Source organism: Mixophyes fleayi, chromosome 11 (genome assembly GCF_038048845.1).
Source record: "Mixophyes fleayi isolate aMixFle1 chromosome 11, aMixFle1.hap1, whole genome shotgun sequence".
NCBI classification, from domain to species: Eukaryota; Metazoa; Chordata; class Amphibia; order Anura; family Limnodynastidae; genus Mixophyes; species Mixophyes fleayi.
In genome coordinates this window covers 63,716,505-63,737,362 of record NC_134412.1, presented here as the reverse complement: position 1 = coordinate 63,737,362, position 20,858 = coordinate 63,716,505, and the positions used below count along the sequence as shown (strand labels likewise).

The following is a 20,858-nucleotide window of genomic DNA, read 5'->3' as shown; positions in this document are numbered from 1 at the left end:
AGTAATAGCAATTACATAAGCACCTAGGTGCAGCACCTGTAAGGAAAGACAGATGCACTCAAAGTTCCTACCTTCTCCACGATTGGTCCACCTACCATTCGTACGGACTCCTCAGCATGGCTTCCCATACCACTTCAGTCTAGGGGAGAAACCACAACAAAATACTGAAGGGCATGGATACAGAGTGGAAGGAATGGGGTGTCCGATGTGATGGCCAGAAGTAGAGACATTGCACTCTACTCCTATTGCCGACCGACGTCATGATTCGGTCTGACCCTGGGCACTGGACTATACATATTCGCGTCAGGGAAGTATCCCTCCCGAATACCCTACTCACCGATGTACTGGTGAGGTCCCCACCAAGAGAAAGGCAAAAGCACATAATGATACTCGCCGTCTCCTCCTGGTGGTTGTCTACAACTGCCAGGATTGGTGCCTAGAAAAAGGGGCGACACAAAACAGCTTCTTGCTTGACCTTGGTGGCTTCTCTTCTTCTGCTTCTTTAGATGTATTCTTTCTTCAATGTAACATCTCTCCTGGGCTCATTTCATGTTGACCTCTGCGGCTATATAATGGCCGTTGCATGGACATGGAGTGGTAATGCAGCAAGCACTGATTGACTCAACACAAAGCCAAAAATTCAAATGGCCAAAGGTGAACCCTTATTGACTCACCATTTCAGTCACTGATTGGCTGGCAGTGAATCATTTTCTATTTGCTGTCACCAGTGCCAAGGGACCCTGGAAGACAGAAGAAAAACTTACCCTGTACTGGACTGTTGGTCGGGTGAGAGTTCTTTTCTTTTCTTCATGGGCTCTGGGAGGCACTGGCTCACATAGGTACTTAAATGTGTCCCTAATATGTTACGTGAGTTCAGAGCTGCTGGGTTCTCTTTCTTTGTGACAGTAGAAGCAAAAGCACAGCCTCTTTAGCAGTAAATTGGCAGCTCTATCCGATGACATCACTTCAGAGCACTCCTAAAAGGATCATAAATATATTAATATGTACTAAACAGGCCATACTGCTCTTTCTGCAGTCACATTAATTAATTGTGTATTTGGTGTTGCTAATGGAGTTTGGTGTCTAACATCTTATAACTTGGTAATTAATCTACTTTATAATTTTTATTTACAGATGGAGCCAAGTCACATGTATTTAGCATTAAAAATGACATAGAATAATTGTAGTAGATGCCAAATGATGTTCCCTTTGTTGGATAGTGCACATTGGAAAAATATTTTTGATTAAACAGATCTGTAGCGTTCATCCACCTGAGACCAAACCATTGACTTATTCTGTTTCATAAAAAATCTTAATACCACCTCTGGCATTATATCTGCACTGCTGCCTGCTGCCTTCTAGCATCAGCTACATCTCTGAAATGTGCTCATCTGTAGTTACTTTCAATTGAGTCACCAAAATTACCTTGGTGCAAAAATGTTTTATACCATCTTTTTTCCTTCCCTTTTAATCACAAAGTACTTACTTGTTTGACCATCAACCATGTTTTGTGTAACAGTAAAAGGATATCTGGGCGGAATTCATTTTAAGTGAAATATTTTTCAAAACTCTTAATTGGAAATTTTAAATGAAAGTTTGGGGGCTGCTTTTAGGGATTTTGATAGTGTAAAATAAATTTTAGATGCATTTTCACAGTATATAGTATAATGTTAAACATATTAAATAATGCAAGACTACCCACCCTGTGTCCCCCATCAATCCTGTGTTTCTTCACCTCTCCCTTACGTCTTTCTTGTGATCCTTCAACTTTCCCTTACCTGTTATCTGTCCACTCTGCCCATGTGCCTCTCTCGTCATCTAAGGTAACTCTCTCTCTCCCCACCTCCTCTCCTCTGTGCCTCATCCCCTGCTCCTCTCACTCTCGTACTTATCGCCTCTGTCTCTCACTATGTCCCTTATATCCCTGCTTTCTCTCTCTCTTTCCCAACCTCCTCTCCTCTGTGCCTCACTTTCCTGCTCTTCTCACTCTCATACTTATCCCCTCTGTCTCTCACTATGTCCCTTACACCCCTGCTCCTATATTTCACACTCACTAGTAAATTCAGGAATATATAATAAATGCTTTAGATCTTCCCATATTTTTTTATATAAGTAGCCAGTGCAGGGAAGAGCGATATATATATATATATATATATATATATATATATACACATTTAACACACACACATATATATATATATATATATATATATATATATATATGTGGGTGGGGGTGGGGGAATGTTGCGTTCTTTTAAACCAAAATGACATAAGGCTTAGTATAATACATAATATTAATTATAGGGTCCTGACATCAGCTGAGTTAGCCATTGGGGACAAGTTCTGAAAAGCTAAGCTTTTCAGAGCTTGATACATTTGCCCACACCGCAGTCCTCATTGAGTATTATGGGACTGTGGTATTATGTAGTAATGAGCCTAATGCAGGAGATATCTCCGATATCTCCTATTTTAGGCTTTTCTTAAATAGTCAATTTACTTAAAAATGCCTAAACCATGTGGAAAAAGCAGGTTCCGTATGGTTTAGGGCTTGATAAATAGGTACCTCTATGTTTCCCAGAAGCTGAACTGAAGCCTATCTCTGGATGGCACCAAATCAGTAAATTATTTACAACCAACTCTGTTTGATATTTACAGATGAAACAGATGCCTTCAAATGGTCAAAGAATAAATTATTTGATGAAATCCCACTAAAGTTTAGAAATTACCACAATGAACTGCTGATTGCACATCCAGGAAAGTCCATTGCCACTTTTGAATCCGTCGATAAGGTTGAAGGTATGCTTGAAATGTCTGGTGGTTTTAACTATTATTTGTTAACATAATGGGGGACATTTAGATTAGTTTGTGCCTTCTCTTCTGACCTTAAGTTTGGCTTTGATTTTTTTCCGTTTCTGCTCCTGTACTTATCTGGCTTTATGTGCTGTTTATCTTATTCTGCAATTCTGTTGTGCTTCTTTTATCTTGTCTTACTGATTATAATATCGGCTGTCTGTCTGTGCACTGTCATTACTTGCTTCATTGTGTTTGTTCTATTAATCTCATTTGCTATAGTTGGGATCCTACGTATTTGTGTACTGTAAGTCCTAACAGTACTTGAGTACAGGAGAACTCTTCTCAAAGAGAAAGACAGTTGCTGTAGGTCCAGTAACATGCCGAGACCAAGTCACTGTTTCTCTGACAGTGATTTGGGTGGCAAGTATATCAAATTGTTCAGCTCCTGTGTGTTTTTTAATCTTTTGTTTTAGTGTCTTAGTTGGCTTTGGTTGCTCTTGTTTTATGACCCGTCTCTCCTTCCATTGTCTGCTGCTTTTCCTTGATCTTAGCCAATCTGATCCTTCTTTCTGGTTAAACTGTTGTTTGTCAAATCTTTCAGTTAACTTGGTCTCGCCATCCCAGAGCTTCATTCCTCAATTTCTTACTACTTTACCCTCTGATCATACGCCTGCTGTTCCCAATCTTGGATAGTTCACCAGCTTTATTAGTGTGACAGAGCAACAATATAGACTTTGGGCTTCAAGATGGTTTGAAAAATGAAGATTGTGGGCCTGATTCATTAAGGCACGTAAATGTCTATATGTGCCGTATTTTGCCTAAAATCACTCTGCACGTGCCCAGAAACAAACCATATACCAGAGAATGCAGCTTCATATTCGAGTGCAAAGGACCCTTAGTATAGCCCACGAGGGGACTGGGTGTATGCACTTAGTCAATGTACCGTAAGGGCATACCAAGCTGAAGCGCATGCAGCAACGTCCAATTCAAACTTTGGGCATCTCAAAAGGTACATGTTTTTCTGTGATATCACTTGCACAAGCTACAGGTCAGGTGTAAGTGCTGATTACTAGTGATGACATTCATGTATGCATGCTACAACATGTGTTTGTAATCAGGAACAACTATAAAAATGCATTTTATGTACAGTAAACATTCATAACATCCTAATAAACGTATTTTAGTGACTTAAAAAAAATGAAAAAAGTTTTTGTCATGACTATATTATTAACATGTGACATTAATTGATTTTTATATCTGTGTGTTCTTTTGGGACTTCCACATATGTATTGGAAATATCCTGCAGTGTATTCTTGTTAGAGCAGAGTGGACATAGAACCGTATTTCTCTAAAGAAGTATCTACAGATCCACGTCTTGTTGAATACGGACATGTATATGCCGAATTTATTTGCGATTTGTAAAAACGCACAATACGTTAATTTTGTGTGCCTTACTGAATCAGGCCCTGCAAGAGCAGACCAGCCAATATGACAAATTTCCAGCTTTACAATAATGTACTTCTCTTGCTTTCACCTACATACAGTATCTTTTGTGCGGAAAAAAAAATTGCCTCAATTAGGTAATTGTGAAAAAACAATTACTTTTATTAATTGTAGCACAAGTTACTGAATTCAGAAAATGAATGGGGGTAATCAGATACAGGACCAGTGGCGGAGGTGCAGCAGGTGCGTTGCACCGGACTCATGGAGATTATGGGACCCACTGCATGGTGAACTAGCGAGCTGTGGGCCCCAGTTTCCTCCTCCCCACTTCCCTGCACCAGGGACCACAACTCGCTTGTTCCGCCTCTGTACAGGACACTACCACACAATGCAAATGGGTCACCTTGACAAATCTGTGTGAAGGGATTGGCAATGTATATCTACAGACTGCACTGGAGGCCCCAGCTCTGCATGTACAATGAAGCCTTGGTTCAGCTTTCAGTGCTACTGTGATACTGCTCTGTACTTCTGAGCATGCATGAGGGCCAGCACATGCACTGTTGAGACTAGGGATGTGCACCGGCGACTTTTGAGGTCTCGTGTTTTGTGTTTTGGATCCGGATTTTCGTTATTTTTGAGGTTCGGATTTGTCTCGCAAAACACTTGACGAAAGGTCTCGGTTCGGATTTAAGGTATTGGATTCGGATTTTTTTTGAAAAAAACATAAAAAGTTTAAAAATCAAGTTTTTGGGCTTATTTTCACTCCTAGGCTATTATTAACCTCAATAACATTCAATAACAAGCATTTCCACTAATTTACAGTGTATTCTGAACACCTCACAATATAGTTATTAGTCCAAAACGTTGCAACAAGGTATCTTTCTGGACTGCGTAGAGGAGTGGGTCACCACAATATATATTAAAAACCCTGAACTTTTATGATTCGCACCAATAATTGTACCTGGACTGCGTAGAGGAGTGGGTCACCACAATATATTAAAAACCCTGAACTTTTATGAATCGCACCAATAAATGTACCTGGACTGCGTAGAGGAGTGGGTCACCACAATATATATAATAAGAAAACCATCAACTGGTTTGATTCGCACCAATAAATGTACCTGGACTGCGTAGAGGAGTGGGTCACCACAATATATTAAAAACCCTGAACTTTTATGAATCGCACCAATAAATGTACCTGGACTGCGTAGAGGAGTGGGTCACCACAATATATATAATAAGAAAACCATCAACTTGTTTGATTCGCACCAATAAATGTACCTGGACTGCGTAGAGGAGTGGGTCACCACAATATCTTAAAAACCCTGAACTTTTATGAATCGCACCAATAAATGTACCTGGACTGCGTAGAGGAGTGGGTCACCACAATATATATAATAAGAAAACCATCAACTTGTTTGATTCGCACCAATAAATGTACCTGGACTGCGTAGAGGAGTGGGTCACCACAATATATTAAAAACCCTGAACTTTTATGAATCGCACCAATAAATGTACCTGGACTGCGTAGAGGAGTGGGTCACCACAATATATATAATAAGAAAACCATCAACTGGTTTGATTCGCACCAATAAATGTACCTGGACTGCGTAGAGGAGTGGGTCACCACAATATATTAAAAACCCTGAACTTTTATGAATCGCACCAATAAATGTACCTGGACTGCGTAGAGGAGTGGGTCACCACAATATATATAATAAGAAAACCATCAACTTGTTTGATTCGCACCAATAAATGTACCTGGACTGCGTAGAGGAGTGGGTCACCACAATATCTTAAAAACCCTGAACTTTTATGAATCGCACCAATAAATGTACCTGGACTGCGTAGAGGAGTGGGTCACCACAATATATATAATAAGAAAACCATCAACTTGTTTGATTCGCACCAATAAATGTACCTGGACTGCGTAGAGGAGTGGGTCACCACAATATCTTAAAAACCCTGAACTTTTATGAATCGCACCAATAAATGTACCTGGACTGCGTAGAGGAGTGGGTCACCACAATATCTTAAAAACCCTGAACTTTTATGAATCGCACCAATAAATGTACCTGGACTGCGTAGAGGAGTGGGTCACCACAATATATATAATAAGAAAACCATCAACTTGTTTGATTCGCACCAATAAATGTACCTGGACTGCGTAGAGGAGTGGGTCACCACAATATATATAATAAGAAAACCATCAACTTGTTTGATTCGCACCAATAAATGTACCTGGACTGCGTAGAGGAGTGGGCACTGGGCACCACAATAAAATATATAAAAAACCTTCAACAGGTCTGCATTACACTACACATACGGCTGCTCCTCCATCCTCTCCATCATATACATGTTGGAGTTTTAGCATGTGACAACCTCTTGTTTTTGATAATGTCAGTGCATTTTGAATATTTTTCAATTTGCCCCACACCACTGAATGTACTTTATCTATGATACGCATCTATCTATCTTGACTGCGTAGTGTGGTGGCCCCGGTACACAATTTGGTACCGGGGCCACAATAAAATAAATACACCCTCCACGTGTCAGAATTCCACCAAACAAGTATCTGGACTGCGTAGTGGGGTGGCCCCGGTACCCAACTTGATACCGGGGCCACAATAAAATAAATACACCCTCCACGTGTCAGAATTCCACCAAACAAGTATCTGGACTGCGTAGTGGGGTGGCCCCGGTACCCAACTTGATACCGGGGCCACAATAAAATAAATACACCCTCCACGTGTCAGAATTCCACCAAACAAGTATCTGGACTGCGTAGTGGGGTGGCCCCGGTACCCAACTTGATACCGGGGCCACAATAAAATAAATACACCCTCCACGTGTCAGAATTCCACCAAACAAGTATCTGGACTGCGTAGTGGGGTGGCCCCGGTACCCAACTTGATACCGGGGCCACAATAAAATAAATACACCCTCCACGTGTCAGAATTCCACCAAACAAGTATCTGGACTGCGTAGTGGGGTGGCCCCGGTACCCAACTTGATACCGGGGCCACAATAAAATAAATACACCCTCCACGTGTCAGAATTCCACCAAACAAGTATCTGGACTGCGTAGTGGGGTGGCCCCGGTACCCAACTTGATACCGGGGCCACAATACCTCCTCCAAACATGCTACAGACAATTCGTCATTGAGATCCCATTAAGTATGTTAAAGACAGACAGGGTCCAAGTGTTATTAGTTGACTTTGTAAAGAAAAAAACTGTCCCTGTTGCACATAGTCGTGCAATGAAGACTTACTTTTTCATTTAAAGGCACGATCTTTCAAGTGTAGTGTTTGTAAGTCTAAGTCATATTATACTTTTGGTAAAATTGGTTTTTTTGGTTCCTCTTTATGTTAATTAATTAGTAATAGAATTAAAGTAGGAAATAGAATTAAATAGAATTAAAGTAGGAAATAGAGTGGTATAGAGTTGTAGTGTGGTATAGATAGAGTGGTCCACACAATATAATAATAAAACCCTCAACTGGTCTGAATTCCACCAAACAAGTATCTTGACTGCGTAGTGTGGTGGCCCCGGTACACAATTTGGTACCGAGGCCACAATATAATTAAAAAACCCTCCACGTGTCGGAATTCCACCAAACAAGTATCTGGACTGCATAGTGGGGTGGCCCCGGTACCCAATTTGATACCGGGGCCACAATACCTCCTCAAAACATGCTCCAGACAATTCGTCATTGACAGACCCCAGACAGACAGGGTCGTAGTGTTACTGTTTGACTTTGTAAACCCAAAAAAATGTCCCTGTTGCACTTGCACATAGTCGTGCAATCAAGACTGACTTTTTCATTTAAAGGCACGATCTTTCAAGTGTCAGAAAGAGAGAGAAGACACAGGAGAGGAGAGTTGTAGCTGGGGACCTGGGGTGGAAGCTCCCAGGCTCCCCCAGCATTGCCTGGAAGTCTGAGCGTGGTGACTGAGCCAGGGCAAGGAATGTGTGCCCTGGATGAGGGGGAGAACTCCATGCCACTATAGTGAACCCAAGAGAGAGGGGGACACTGCACATGGAAGAGGCCCTGGAGTGAGGGCTGCTACAAGAGGCATGGTAGCTGTAGTGTCAGATCCTGAGGCTGAGAGTACACAGAGTGACGTGTCAGAGCACAGGAGACATTATCCCCGCAGAGGAGGGATGAGCTGCAGTTGAGAGGTCTGCTGTTGAAATAGGACATGCACACTTTAACAAACCAATCATTTCAGCGACAGGGCCTACCAAACAACTTTGACTGAAATGATTGGTTTGTTTGGGCCCCCACACCAAAAAAGCTATTCATCTCTCCCTGTACAGACTAAACAGGCTCTACTGAGGCAAGATGTCGTCCTCATCCTCAACCTCTGATTCCTCTCCCCCTACAGTGTCTACTTCCTCCTCATCACACATTATCAATTCGTCCCCGCTGGACTCCACAACCACAGGTCCCTCTGTAGTATCTGGAGGGCAGTGCTGTACTTCATTGAGGAATTGATTATTCATTTTTATAAACATCATTTTTTCAACGTTGTGAGGAAGCAACCTCCTTCGCCGCTCACTGACCAGGTTCCCCGCTGCACTAAAAACTCTTTCCGAGTACACACTGGAGGGGGGACAACTCAGGTAAAATAGAGCCAGTTTGTACAGGGGCTTCCAAACTGCCTTTTTTTCCTGCCAGTAACAATATGGACTGTCTGACATGTCTACTTGGATGGTGTCAGCAAAGTAATCATCCACAATTTTTTCTATTGTGACAGCATCCAATGCAGCGAGAGTAGACATGTCTGCAATGGTTGGCAGGTCCTTCAGTCCGGACCAGATGTTATCAGCATCCCCGCCAGTGCCTCTTTTGGGAAAACTGAGCTTTTTCCTCGCAGCCATAGATGTGGAAGAAAATGAGGGTGGAGCTGTTGGCATGTCACGGTCCTCTTCAGAGGACAATCTCCTGACCAGCAGGTCTTTGCACCGCTGTAGATTTGTGTCCGCCGGAAACAGAGACACAACATACGCTTTAAACCGAGGATCGAGCACGGTGGCCAGAATGTATTCCTCTGACTTTAAAAGAGTGACCACCCTCGGATCCTGGCAAAGCGTACGAAGGGCTACATCCACAAGAGCTACATGCTTGCTGTAATCGCAATGGCTTACCAGCTCCTCCCTCACTTTCTCCAGCTGCTTCTGCAACAGCCTGATCAGGGGAATGACCTGACTCAAGCTGGCAGTGTCGGAACTGACTTCTCGTGTGGCAAGTTCAAATGGCTGCAGAACCTTGCACAACACGGAAATCAGTCTCCACTGCGCTTGACTCAGGCGCATCCCCACTCCTTTGCCTATGTCGTAGGTGGCTGTGTAGGCCTGAATGGCCTTTTGCTGCTCCTCCATCCTCTGCAGCATATAGAGGGTGGAGTTCCAGCGCGTCACAACCTCTTGTTTGAGGTGATGGCAGGGCAGGTTCAAGCTTTTCTGATGTGCCTCTAGTCTGCGGTAGGCACTGGCTGAATGCCGAAAGTGTCCAGCAATTTTGCGGGCCACCGCAAGCATCTCCTGCACACCCCTGTCACTCTTGAGGTAATGCTGCACCACCAAATTAATGGTGTGGGCAAAACATGGGACGTGCTGGAAATTGCCCATATTTAATGCCCGCACAATGTTACTGGCATTGTCTGACACCACAAATCCCCATGAGAGTCTAAGTGGGGTAAGCCACTGGGAGATAATTTCCCTCATTTTCTCTAATATGTTGGCAGCGTTGTGCCTCTTATTAAAGCCTGTAATGCACAATGTTGCCTGCCTTTGCATGAGCAGCCATTTTGTAGATGCTGCTACTGATGCAGCTGTTGCTGTTGCTGCGGAAGGGGATGCATCTACCCAGTGGGCTGTCACAGTCATATAGTCCTTCGTTTGCCCAGAACCACTTGTCCACATGTCCGTGGTTAAGTGGACAGTGGGTACAACCGCATTTTTAAGAGCACTGAGGACACTTGATCGTACTTCTCTGTACATTTTTGGTATCGCCTGCCTAGTGAAGTGGAATCTCGAGGGGATTTGGTACCGGGGACACAATACCTCCATCAACCCTCTAAATCCCACTCCACTGATGGCGGACACCGGGCGCACGTCTAACACCAACATTGCAGTTACAGCCGCAGTTATACGCTTTGCAATAGGGTGACTACTATCGTATTTGGTGGTCATGGCAAACGACTGTTGGACGGTCAATTGTTTGGTGAAAGACTTAGCGGTCTTACGACTTCCCCTCTGGGAAGATGACCGACTAACAGCAGCAACAGCAGCAGTGGCAGTAGTAGGCGTACCGCTGCAGGATTCCTCGGATGAATCCCGTATTGAGGAGGACTCAGTCTGGCTGGTGACTTGGGCTGCAGGACTGAATCTGATGGAGATTGTGGAGGAAGTTGACGAGGAGGGTGTTGCTGGTGTGTATCCAACTGGACCACGGGATTTAGGTGTCCCTGTACCGATGAGGGTCCTAGCCCCAGTTCCTGAACTAACCACTGAACTATGAAGGTTATTCAGGTGACGTATAAGGGAGGATGTTCCTAGGTGGGCAAGATCCTTACCCCTGCTTATTTGAGCTTTACATAAGCTACATATTGCCATACATTGGTTGTCTGGATTTGGATAAAAATAACTCCAGACCGAAGAGGTGCATTTTTTGGTCTTCTGACCAGGCATGACGATGGGCTTTTTCATCCCATGGACATCAGCTGTTTCCCCCCCTGGTGCCTCATTTACAATAACCACATCACCATCCTCATCATCAAGTTCCTCCACAGCGCCAGCTACATCATCAATAGCCTCCTCCCGAGCCACCTCTTCCCGTACAGTGATGGGAAGGTCAGGCTTGACAACCACCAACACGCTTGGACTCGCCTTGGGGATTTGTGATAATTTCTCTTTAGAAGGCAGAGTTGTTTGCTGTTTTGTTGCTGACAGCATAACTCTCTTCAATTTTTTGTAGGGGGGGGGAGGAGGAGGAGGGCTAAGATCCGTGGGTGAAGCTGAACCACTAGTCATGAACACGGGCCAGGGCCTAAGCCGTTCCTTGCCACTCCGTGTCGTAAATGGCATATTGGCAACTTTACGTTTCTCCTCAGATGATTTTAAGTTTCTCTTTTTGCTACTTTTTCTTAACTTGGGCTTTTTGGATTTTACATGCCCGGTACTACGAGATTGGGCATCGGGCTTGGAAGACGACGTTGATGGCATTTCATCGTCTATGTCATGACTAGTGGCAGCAGCTTCAGCATTAGGAGGAAGTGGGTCTTGATCTTTCCCTACTTTATCCTCCAAATTTTTGGTCTCCATTATATGTAGCACAAGATACTGCAGAATGTGTGAACTTGGTAATATTGCAGTACCAATGGACTTATAATGCTGGATTGGTTTTGCAAATTTGGTTATAATTATTATATATATTTTTTTTTTTTTAAATTTTTTATTTTTTTTTACTTTTTTTTTATTTTTTACAAACTTGGGAATAATGGGGAAATAACTATGCCCTTAGAAGCACAGAGCACAGGACACAGCACCACTGGACTGAACAGGACACGGCACAGGACCCAGCAGCACTACGGAACTCAGCAGGACAGAGCACAGGACACAGCACCACTGGACTGATACTGCAGAATGTGTAAACTTTGTAATATTGCAGTACCACTGGACTTTTACTGCTGAATGTGTGAACTTGGTAATATTGCAGTACCAATGGACTTATAATGCTGGATTGGTTTTGCAAATTTGGTTATAATTATTATATATATTTTTTTTTTTTTTAATTTTTTATTTTTTTTTACTTTTTTTTTATTTTTTACAAACTTGGGAATAATGGGGAAATAACTATGCCCTTAGAAGCACAGAGCACAGGACACAGCACCACTGGACTGAACAGGACACGGCACAGGACCCAGCAGCACTACGGAACTCAGCAGGACAGAGCACAGGACACAGCACCACTGGACTGATACTGCAGAATGTGTAAACTTTGTAATATTGCAGTACCACTGGACTTTTACTGCTGAATGTGTGAACTTGGTAATATTGCAGTACCAATGGACTTATAATGCTGGATTGGTTTTGCAAATTTGGTTATAATTATTATATATTTTTTTTTTTTTTTAATTTTTTTATTTTTTTTTACTTTTTTTTTATTTTTTACAAACTTGGGAATAATGGGGAAATAACTATGCCCTTAGAAGCACAGAGCACAGGACACAGCACCACTGGACTGAACAGGACACGGCACAGGACCCAGCAGCACTACGGAACTCAGCAGGACAGAGCACAGGACACAGCACCACTGGACTGATACTGCAGAATGTGTAAACTTTGTAATATTGCAGTACCACTGGACTTTTACTGCTGAATGTGTGAACTTGGTAATATTGCAGTACCAATGGGCTTATACTGCAGGATTGGTTGTGAAAATTTTGTGGTAATTAAAAAATATTAAAGTAGTTTTTGGTATTTTATAAAAAAAACTTTTTTTTATTTTTTTAAACACAGGGGAATATTGGGGAAATAACTATGCCCTTAGAAGCACAGAGCACAGGACACAGCACCACTGGACTGAACAGGACACAGCACAGGACCCAGCAGCACCACTGACCTCAGAAGGACAGAGCACAGCACACAGCACCACTGGACTGATACTGCAGAACACAGCACAGCACAGCACAGCACAGCACAGCACAGCACTAAACAGCACAGCACTAAACAGCACAGAACTAAACAGCACAGAACTAAACAGCACAGAGGACCACCTAACACACCCTCCCTCTACCCTGATCAATGCCCGAGTGAAGATGGCGGCGACTAGCGGGGAATTTATAGGATCCGAGTATCGCGAGATCCGACAACGGGATTATGAGTCAGAGCCTCAGTTTCACTTTTGAATTTGGCGCCAATACCCGGATCTGTCTCGGATCCGACTCGGATCCGCAACGTTCGGGTGGGCTCGGATTTCAGAAATCCGAGCGCGCTCATCCCTAGTTGAGACTGGTTTGGGCTTTTTAAGTAACAGTGTAATAATTACCACTGTCCATGCGCTGACCCCAGTGACTGCTCAGAAGAGAAAAGGCCTGGACACGCATCGGACATGCGTGTCCCCATGAGTGGGGACACGCATCGCTGGGTCCCCACTCATCTTCCCACCCTATAGTAGCCACATGGGCTACACTGGCAGTAGATACATTCCTGTGTGTGACTCACTTTAGATACCCATGGATGGACCAGCTTCACTCTTGAGCAACAGTGGATTTCAATAAAAAAAAAAAACATCAGAAGAACCAGTCAATAAATCGACTATACTGAAACTTAGTTTAAAAATACAGATAGTGCCGCAATTAGTACAAGAGACGTTCTCAATACACTCTCTAATACACAAATTATTTATTTTCCAGATGCAGTGGAAAAAGCCAAGTTTTTCCTCCACCAGTATAGGGAACATGCTAGTCACCAAAGTGGAATGCCTGTGGCCATCAGTTGCAAAATAGCCAATAAGAAGTATCTCATGAGTGCTACCAGCGATTGTTCAATTAATTTTAAGGTCAGACTATAACCAGGAGTAATTCAAACCCATATGCCATCTGTCTTATTGTTATATATTTGCATGTGACATACGTAATATATTAAAATGTACAATAATTATTTGCAATAATAAATGTGTATATGGTTGATGTCAAATTCTAATCTAATAATCAATTGCACTTAAACCACAAGCATTCCATTACTTCATACAGAAGCTACAATATGTAGACAAAGGGCCTCGTTTACAGTAAGTCCACTTTTGTGGTGTAAAAATACGCATTTCAATACTGCACATGAGTACCAAAATCTGTCTATATTTAGATTTGAGCATCTGTTAGATTAGTGACCCCTTACATCTGGAGAGTTGAGTATATTAAGGATGTGTAGTACACACTGGTGATATGACTTAATGAGACTTAGACATATTTCCAGATACGTTTTTTAGGAGGTGTATCTTTTGCGGGTGCCGGAGACCTGGTGTACAGATATGCGATGATGATAATAATACCACTGTCTAGCTCAGTGACCTGATACACTTCTGGGGCTGCTTGGTGTAGCCATCTAACCTTCTAAGGGCTGCATGATAATGATGCCCTCATTCTTAGTAATAAAACAATACATTAAATCAAATAAAGAAACACCTATCTGTAATATGTGAAAGTAATAAGTAAAAATTCATAAGTGACAATTAACCTATATTACTAATAAGGAACTATATTAATGTGCCTGTCATTTTAGGAAAAGTGTTTACATGTCGTAGAGTGTCAGATACAATGCATGTTCTGTGTGTTTTCCATAATTAGTGATATAAAATCTTTGAGCAGAATAAATATAGAACATCAGATTTAGATTTGTTTTGGCAATATCAGTATTGCTTTTCATAAGGGAGGGAAAATCCAAGTATGTATAAAAACTCTGTATTAATGCAGTGACGTAACATAAACAGATGGCAAACACAGATGGCGCTTCTAATGAGACCAATATGTGGAAAGTCATCCACACTACAGTGTAAACATAAGCTATATAACAAAAGAAGATAACTAAATAGTGAATCCCAGAGTGCAATGCATAAATAAGACATAATGAAAAGTTCCAAATTAGTTCATATCTCGAGTTCAATCAAGTCCTGTTGTCCGATTCATAGAGGTTCTCCAAAATTAAACATGTGGTAAAAAGAGAAACATAATATCATAGCTTAACCAATGCTGCAAGGAAATGGCTTTCTTGTAGATATTCCCACTACAATAAGGGCTATGAACAGTAAATGCGTTTCACCGCGTGATCCTCTCGTACCCCCTTAGAGGATGCACTTACACTTAATTAGTGGAGAAACAGCATGGTGTATCAGCGTGATGTCTTGCACTTGTGGAGTTTTAAAGCAGCGATGCCCGACCAATATAACTCAGGTTCACGATCGTTCCCAGCACACAAGGTATAACATGCATGGGAGACAAATTTCGCTCATAGTATAAAACCTTACAAATATTTATTATAAAAATGCATATATAAGTAATATGAAAAATCTCCATACAAAAAGAACAGTCTTGGTGTGACAGAGAACGGCAGTCCAGTGCAGATAGTAAAGATGGACTCTTACTCTGCCTCCGTAATATTCGGGTGTATAATGGAGACAAAATCTCTCAAGATGTTAGATGAAATCGCTGGCTTCTTTTCCATAAGGCTTAGGAAGATGCATTTTTTGGTTATACAAGAGAGAAAATATATTCTTTTTCTAACTATAATTTAGTTTTAGTTTTCTTTATATCTTCAGACCCATGGCCAAACATCTTCCTAAGCCTTGATAAAGATTGTTATATCGCAACGCGTCGGGTGGGGGTGTGCTTATGACAAACAATTACCCAGTGAACGATTCTCTTCCTTCTCTGTTCGGATGGACATATGGAAAAGAATCCAGCGATCTCATCTAGAGAGATATTGTCTCCATTACCCACCGAATATTACGGGATGTATATATGCATTCAACTCTTAATGAGGTCCAAATTATTTTACAGCTTACACTGAAAGATACTTAAGAAAATAGAAATGACGTATTATCCTTTAGTAAAAGTAAGACTGAAATGACATTATAAAACATTGTAGCTTCAAAACAACATTGTAAATTACTATAGTTACTTGAAAAACAGTTTTTATATACTTCATACTACTTTTAGAATAATTGAACAACATTTTAAGGACTCTCACAAAAATTACTATAAAATATGCAAAATATTGCTAATAGTACTCTATTTTAGTATTTGAACATAGTGTACTCCACTTTCAGTGTATTCCGCATTTTTATAACTGAGTTGCTATGTTTATTATTTTAGAATCCATGTCCCTTATACTCCATTCATACTGCATGAAAAACCCAGGTTTTGGCCAGGGCAAGCCCAGACGACCCGGGTTTAGATGCAGTATAAATGGGTTAGTGATAAATCCCGGGTCTGAAAACCCGGGACTTTTGGTGGGATAATTCCGGGGTCCGACCTGGGGCACCTGCACAATGAATGGTGAGACCCAGGTTTTTCAACCTAAGTCTCACCAAACACACTTATAAAGTTGAAAAAAAAAAAAAAGAAACACATCACAAGAGGAGCCAATTAGAGATCCTCTTGTGATGTTGCCATGGAGACCCGGGCAGACTCGTGTTTAGTGTGAACAGTGTCTACCTGGGAATTTCTCTTCCTGGGAACCTCTGTCCCCTGGCAATATCCCGGGTTCATATACCCAGGATATTGCCGGGGTATATGAACCCGGGGTATGATAGCGGTATTAGTAGGTTATTGTGCTGTACTATAGTTATGTCATCATTTATTGTTAAGTTTAGCATGGACATATTTTCTTTGGTATTAACTTATTTTATGCTTGCTCCATTTCTGAGGCCATCATAAAATATTAAATTTAACTGTAGTAAAATTACAATTTAAAGAGGCTCCAGAGATACAGAAGCCAAGGTCAATGTTCAGGCTAGGTATAGCCACAGTCAGATCAGTATCCAATGACAAGGTCAAAGTCAAGCTGAGGTCAGCAACATCAGAAGAATGGAACAGTTTGGTAGGATGCACCCCTGTTAACAAACCTGCCAATTATTCCTGGCCAGGCTGGAGCCCTGTGGAGCTGGTACAAGAGTGCCTACTTGCCAGACTAGCATTTGATACACAAAATCTTGTCTCAGTCTAAAAATGTAAAAACAAACAAAATTTTATTTTAATCCACAATTGTACTGTAGTACGAGTTATGTAACCAAATCTTAAAGGGTAATGTAATAAAAAAATATTTTCTTAACTGGAACAACTTATTGAAATAATTCCTGTTGAAATAGAACCTCTGCCTGGACAGATAGGTGATCAATAACTGACCTTCCTCAGTAACATCTGTAATCATGAAAATAAATTATTGTTTATTATTACATTGATTTACTAATTCATTTTATTTCATATAACAGGAAAGTGAATTGCCGAACGAAATACCTTCGAAGACTAGTGAATTTATTTTCTACCAAAAAGTATTTTCTACAGGGCAAGAATCTTTCCGATTTGAGTCATCGCTGAAACAAGATTTTTACCTTGCTTATAGTATGGAAAAAGGTGAAAAGGAACTGGTTCTAAAGTACTGTGCTAAACATGTAATTGATGAAACTATTAAGATTTTCGTGGATGACATATAACAACATGCAAGCATGATGTGACCATCTGATTGAACCACAGAATATAGTTCTGTTGACAACTAGACTTTTCTAGTCTTATATATTTTGTTTATTTTATTAATATATTATTTCACATGCCAACTACATTTTGTCGAGCTTTGGATCTTTAGATATAATGTATGCCAAAAGGTTTGTTTAAAGCAAACTTTCTAAATAGAAATGTCAATAGATCATAAAACATGTTCACAATTCAGAAAAATGATAACATCCTTATATTACATTTCAATACTTAGTGAACATTGCAAATTTAGAAATTATTGTTTTTTGGTTGAGGTAGCTCCATAGAGAGAGAATTTGGTCTTAACCCACAATGAACACACTAAGCCTATCCAGGTATTGTTACTATTATTATTCTCACAACCCACAAACAATATCATCATCATCACCATTTATTTATATAGCGCCACTGATTCCGCAGCGCTGTACAGAGAACTCATTCACATCAGTCCCTGCCCCATTGGAGCTTACAGTCTAAATTCCCTAACATACACAGACAGACAGAGAGGGTCAATTTTGATAGCAGCCAATTACCCTACCAGTATGTTTTTGGAGTGTGGGATGAAACCGGAGCACCCGGAGGAAACCCACGCAAACACGGGGAGAACATACAAACTCCACACAGATAAGGCCATGGTCGGGAATTGAACTCATGACCCCAGTGCTGTGAGGCAGAAGTGCTAACCACATAGCCATCATGCTGCCCAATATAAGTATCATTACTGTAATAAAGGATATCAAATTAGTGTTAGATTAATTTTATCGCAAAAGAATAAAATAAAAACATATAAAGCACTACAGATAGCTATACAGGCTTTTCCAGATTGCGTTCCATGAAATGTAATTTATACCCTCACAATTTGTAGACTTGAATAAAGGCCAGGCTCTGGCAGGTCATACATTTACACAGTGAGTGATAGATAAAGATGTTCTGGGGCCTTCGATGTATGTATGCCATGGGCCGAAGGGCAAACACGGGATTTCTAGAGTGGGGTATCCAAATGTTTGATTTCAAAGCAAAAACAAAATTGCTGCAATAAATCTGCAATCAACACTATTTTTGCAGTTAAATTTTGACTAAATAAGAAGTTTGTCGGAGTGTAGGACATAATCTAATAACAACTGGTGTAGAAGTAGCTACTGAGAAGTTTGTTACACTATTTCCACTTGACAGTTTTATTTCCAGTTTTCTGGTCAGGAAATTTTCACGAAACCCCGGTAAATCTAACTTATTTAATATTTTAAGTTTAATTTTATTTTATTTTTTTCAAAAAAACATGCCACCTCCGGGCTTCTGAGACTTTTGTCTACACTTTGCCCTAATGTACAGCATGAGAATGACATAAAGAAAAGTAGTACTGTGCAGTGTCCATATGTACAGCATGAAAATAACAAACAGAGAAGTGGTACTGTGCAGTGTCCATACATTCAACATAGCAAAGCAACTCAGAATTGCATACAAAACAGAAATTAGGCAGTAGTGCTGTACTTAAGATATGAAAACTAGAATTAGAACAGTAAAATGTACATACATATAATAAAATGTTACATAAAAAAGAATGAGTAAGTAAGCTGTACAGTAATGTAAACATTGCTTTACATAAATCTGACTATCTAACCAAATCAATACTACTCTTCAAAACGAATATTAATCGCCTCTCACACTCAATTAAAATAGTTATAGCTACATACCCAGTGCTGCACATCAGACTGAAGATGAGAACAGGTCATTTCTACCAGATACAAAATTGTAAAAATAATACACTAGAGACAAAAGTGACGGTGGCCTTATTGTTGAGACCAATGTTCATGAAAACATATGCAGATACTCATGGAAATGTTTCCTAAGCTGCAGACAATGTTTTATAGTAACTTTAATATATCTACTAACTGGGAGATTCCATGATTAGAGAAAACTGCACCCCTGGTCTCAACTAAATGTCAAACATATATTATGCTGCACCTGCCACATAAAGTACTTTTTCATGTAGTTGACACATGTGTGATCATACCCCATGCTTTTTTCTCCTTATCTTGGGTCAAGGAGAACCCTTCCTCCCCTTGTCAAAGTTAACACCCACTCTCTTTGTCCTGTAATACCACTCACTCTTCCCTTGTTACATATCCCCACATACCACTCTCCCCCTGTCACATATCATACATGACAAGAGGACAATGATGTGAAGGCTGCATAGTGGGATAGTTATACATGATATATGCTCTCCCACACGCCTCTGGTCACATATGCGCCAACATTTTCCCAATGTCATGAATCTGCAAGATCTCATTTATTTTAATTTGCACCAGAAAGATTAAAAACTACTTACTAATTGGTTGCTATGGATTAGTACAAATTTTGAATAGTAAATGAGCCCAATTGTGTTTTTATATAATGTTGATTTAAATTTAAAGGGGTACTTGTATAGTAAAAACATATTTGTTTTTCATTATTTGTTTTATAGGATTGTAATAAAATTGTGATTTTAACATTGGCAAACCATTTTGACAAGTGATACCGGGTAGCAGCTCATTTCTATTTTCTGTTAATACGAACACTAAATAAAACAGTTAGTATTACCAGCGAAAAATATAAATATTAGGAAGCTCAGATGAGCAAAAAAGTGATTTCAATAAATAATCAGCGCTGATAAATCAAACAGAGCATTATAAACCTGAATATCAATGCATCAGTATAGAAAAATACTCCAAAGTATATGTTATACAATGCACTACATGCAAGTCTATATGTACGTACGCGGTATTCAGAGTTGAAGATACTTCCAGGTCTGAATGAGTAGCTGATGCGTCCGCCTGACAACAGACACATCTCTCAGACACTTACATCCAACTTGCGAACATAATCTCTTATTTTATATGATACAAACACAATTGCTATGAGGCATCATTTAAACTTTAATAATCTAGCTCAGAAAAAACTTCCATGCGTACAGAAGCAAAAAATAATTCTACCTTTGCTACAACACACTCTGCAAATAATAATCTATGGTCCAGTGACTACGTAAGTTTCAATAGGCGTCTGCGAATCATTCATGAACCACTAATTACAGGTTCGTTAGCTCTGGTGTTTGTCATTCCCATCATCAGCTACTTACAACTGCCCAGACCACCTGCAAATAAAACCACTTTTTCAGCTGTATCTGTGACTACGTCCCAATTTGAATCTGCGCACACTTGCTCAAACACTCTCTTAAGCTAGGTACACACTGACAAATTTTCCGATCGACGTGTTATCTGAAACGATTGTACCTACGACTGAAAGTCCGATGAGTCTGAGGATTCATGCATACACACTGACATGATTTACCTTCAGATCTGTGCTCTTCATCTGGTTCTCTAGTCTTCAGAGAA

General features: G+C 40.6%; 1 protein-coding gene across 1 annotated transcript in view; it reads left to right on the top strand.

Annotated features, from left to right (window-relative positions):
* The window catches only part of LOC142107585 (interleukin-18-like), a 46,940-nt gene extending 26,964 nt beyond the window's left edge, over positions 1 to 19,976 (top strand). Inside the window, exons 4-6 of the mRNA XM_075191092.1 lie at positions 2,656 to 2,796; positions 13,660 to 13,805; positions 17,232 to 19,976. Coding sequence (XP_075047193.1) covers positions 2,656 to 2,796; positions 13,660 to 13,805; positions 17,232 to 17,453 — 509 coding nt within the window. The 3' untranslated portion in view covers positions 17,454 to 19,976. The remainder of the gene's footprint in view (positions 1 to 2,655; positions 2,797 to 13,659; positions 13,806 to 17,231) is intronic.
* The last annotated feature ends 882 nt before the right edge of the window (positions 19,977 to 20,858 follow it).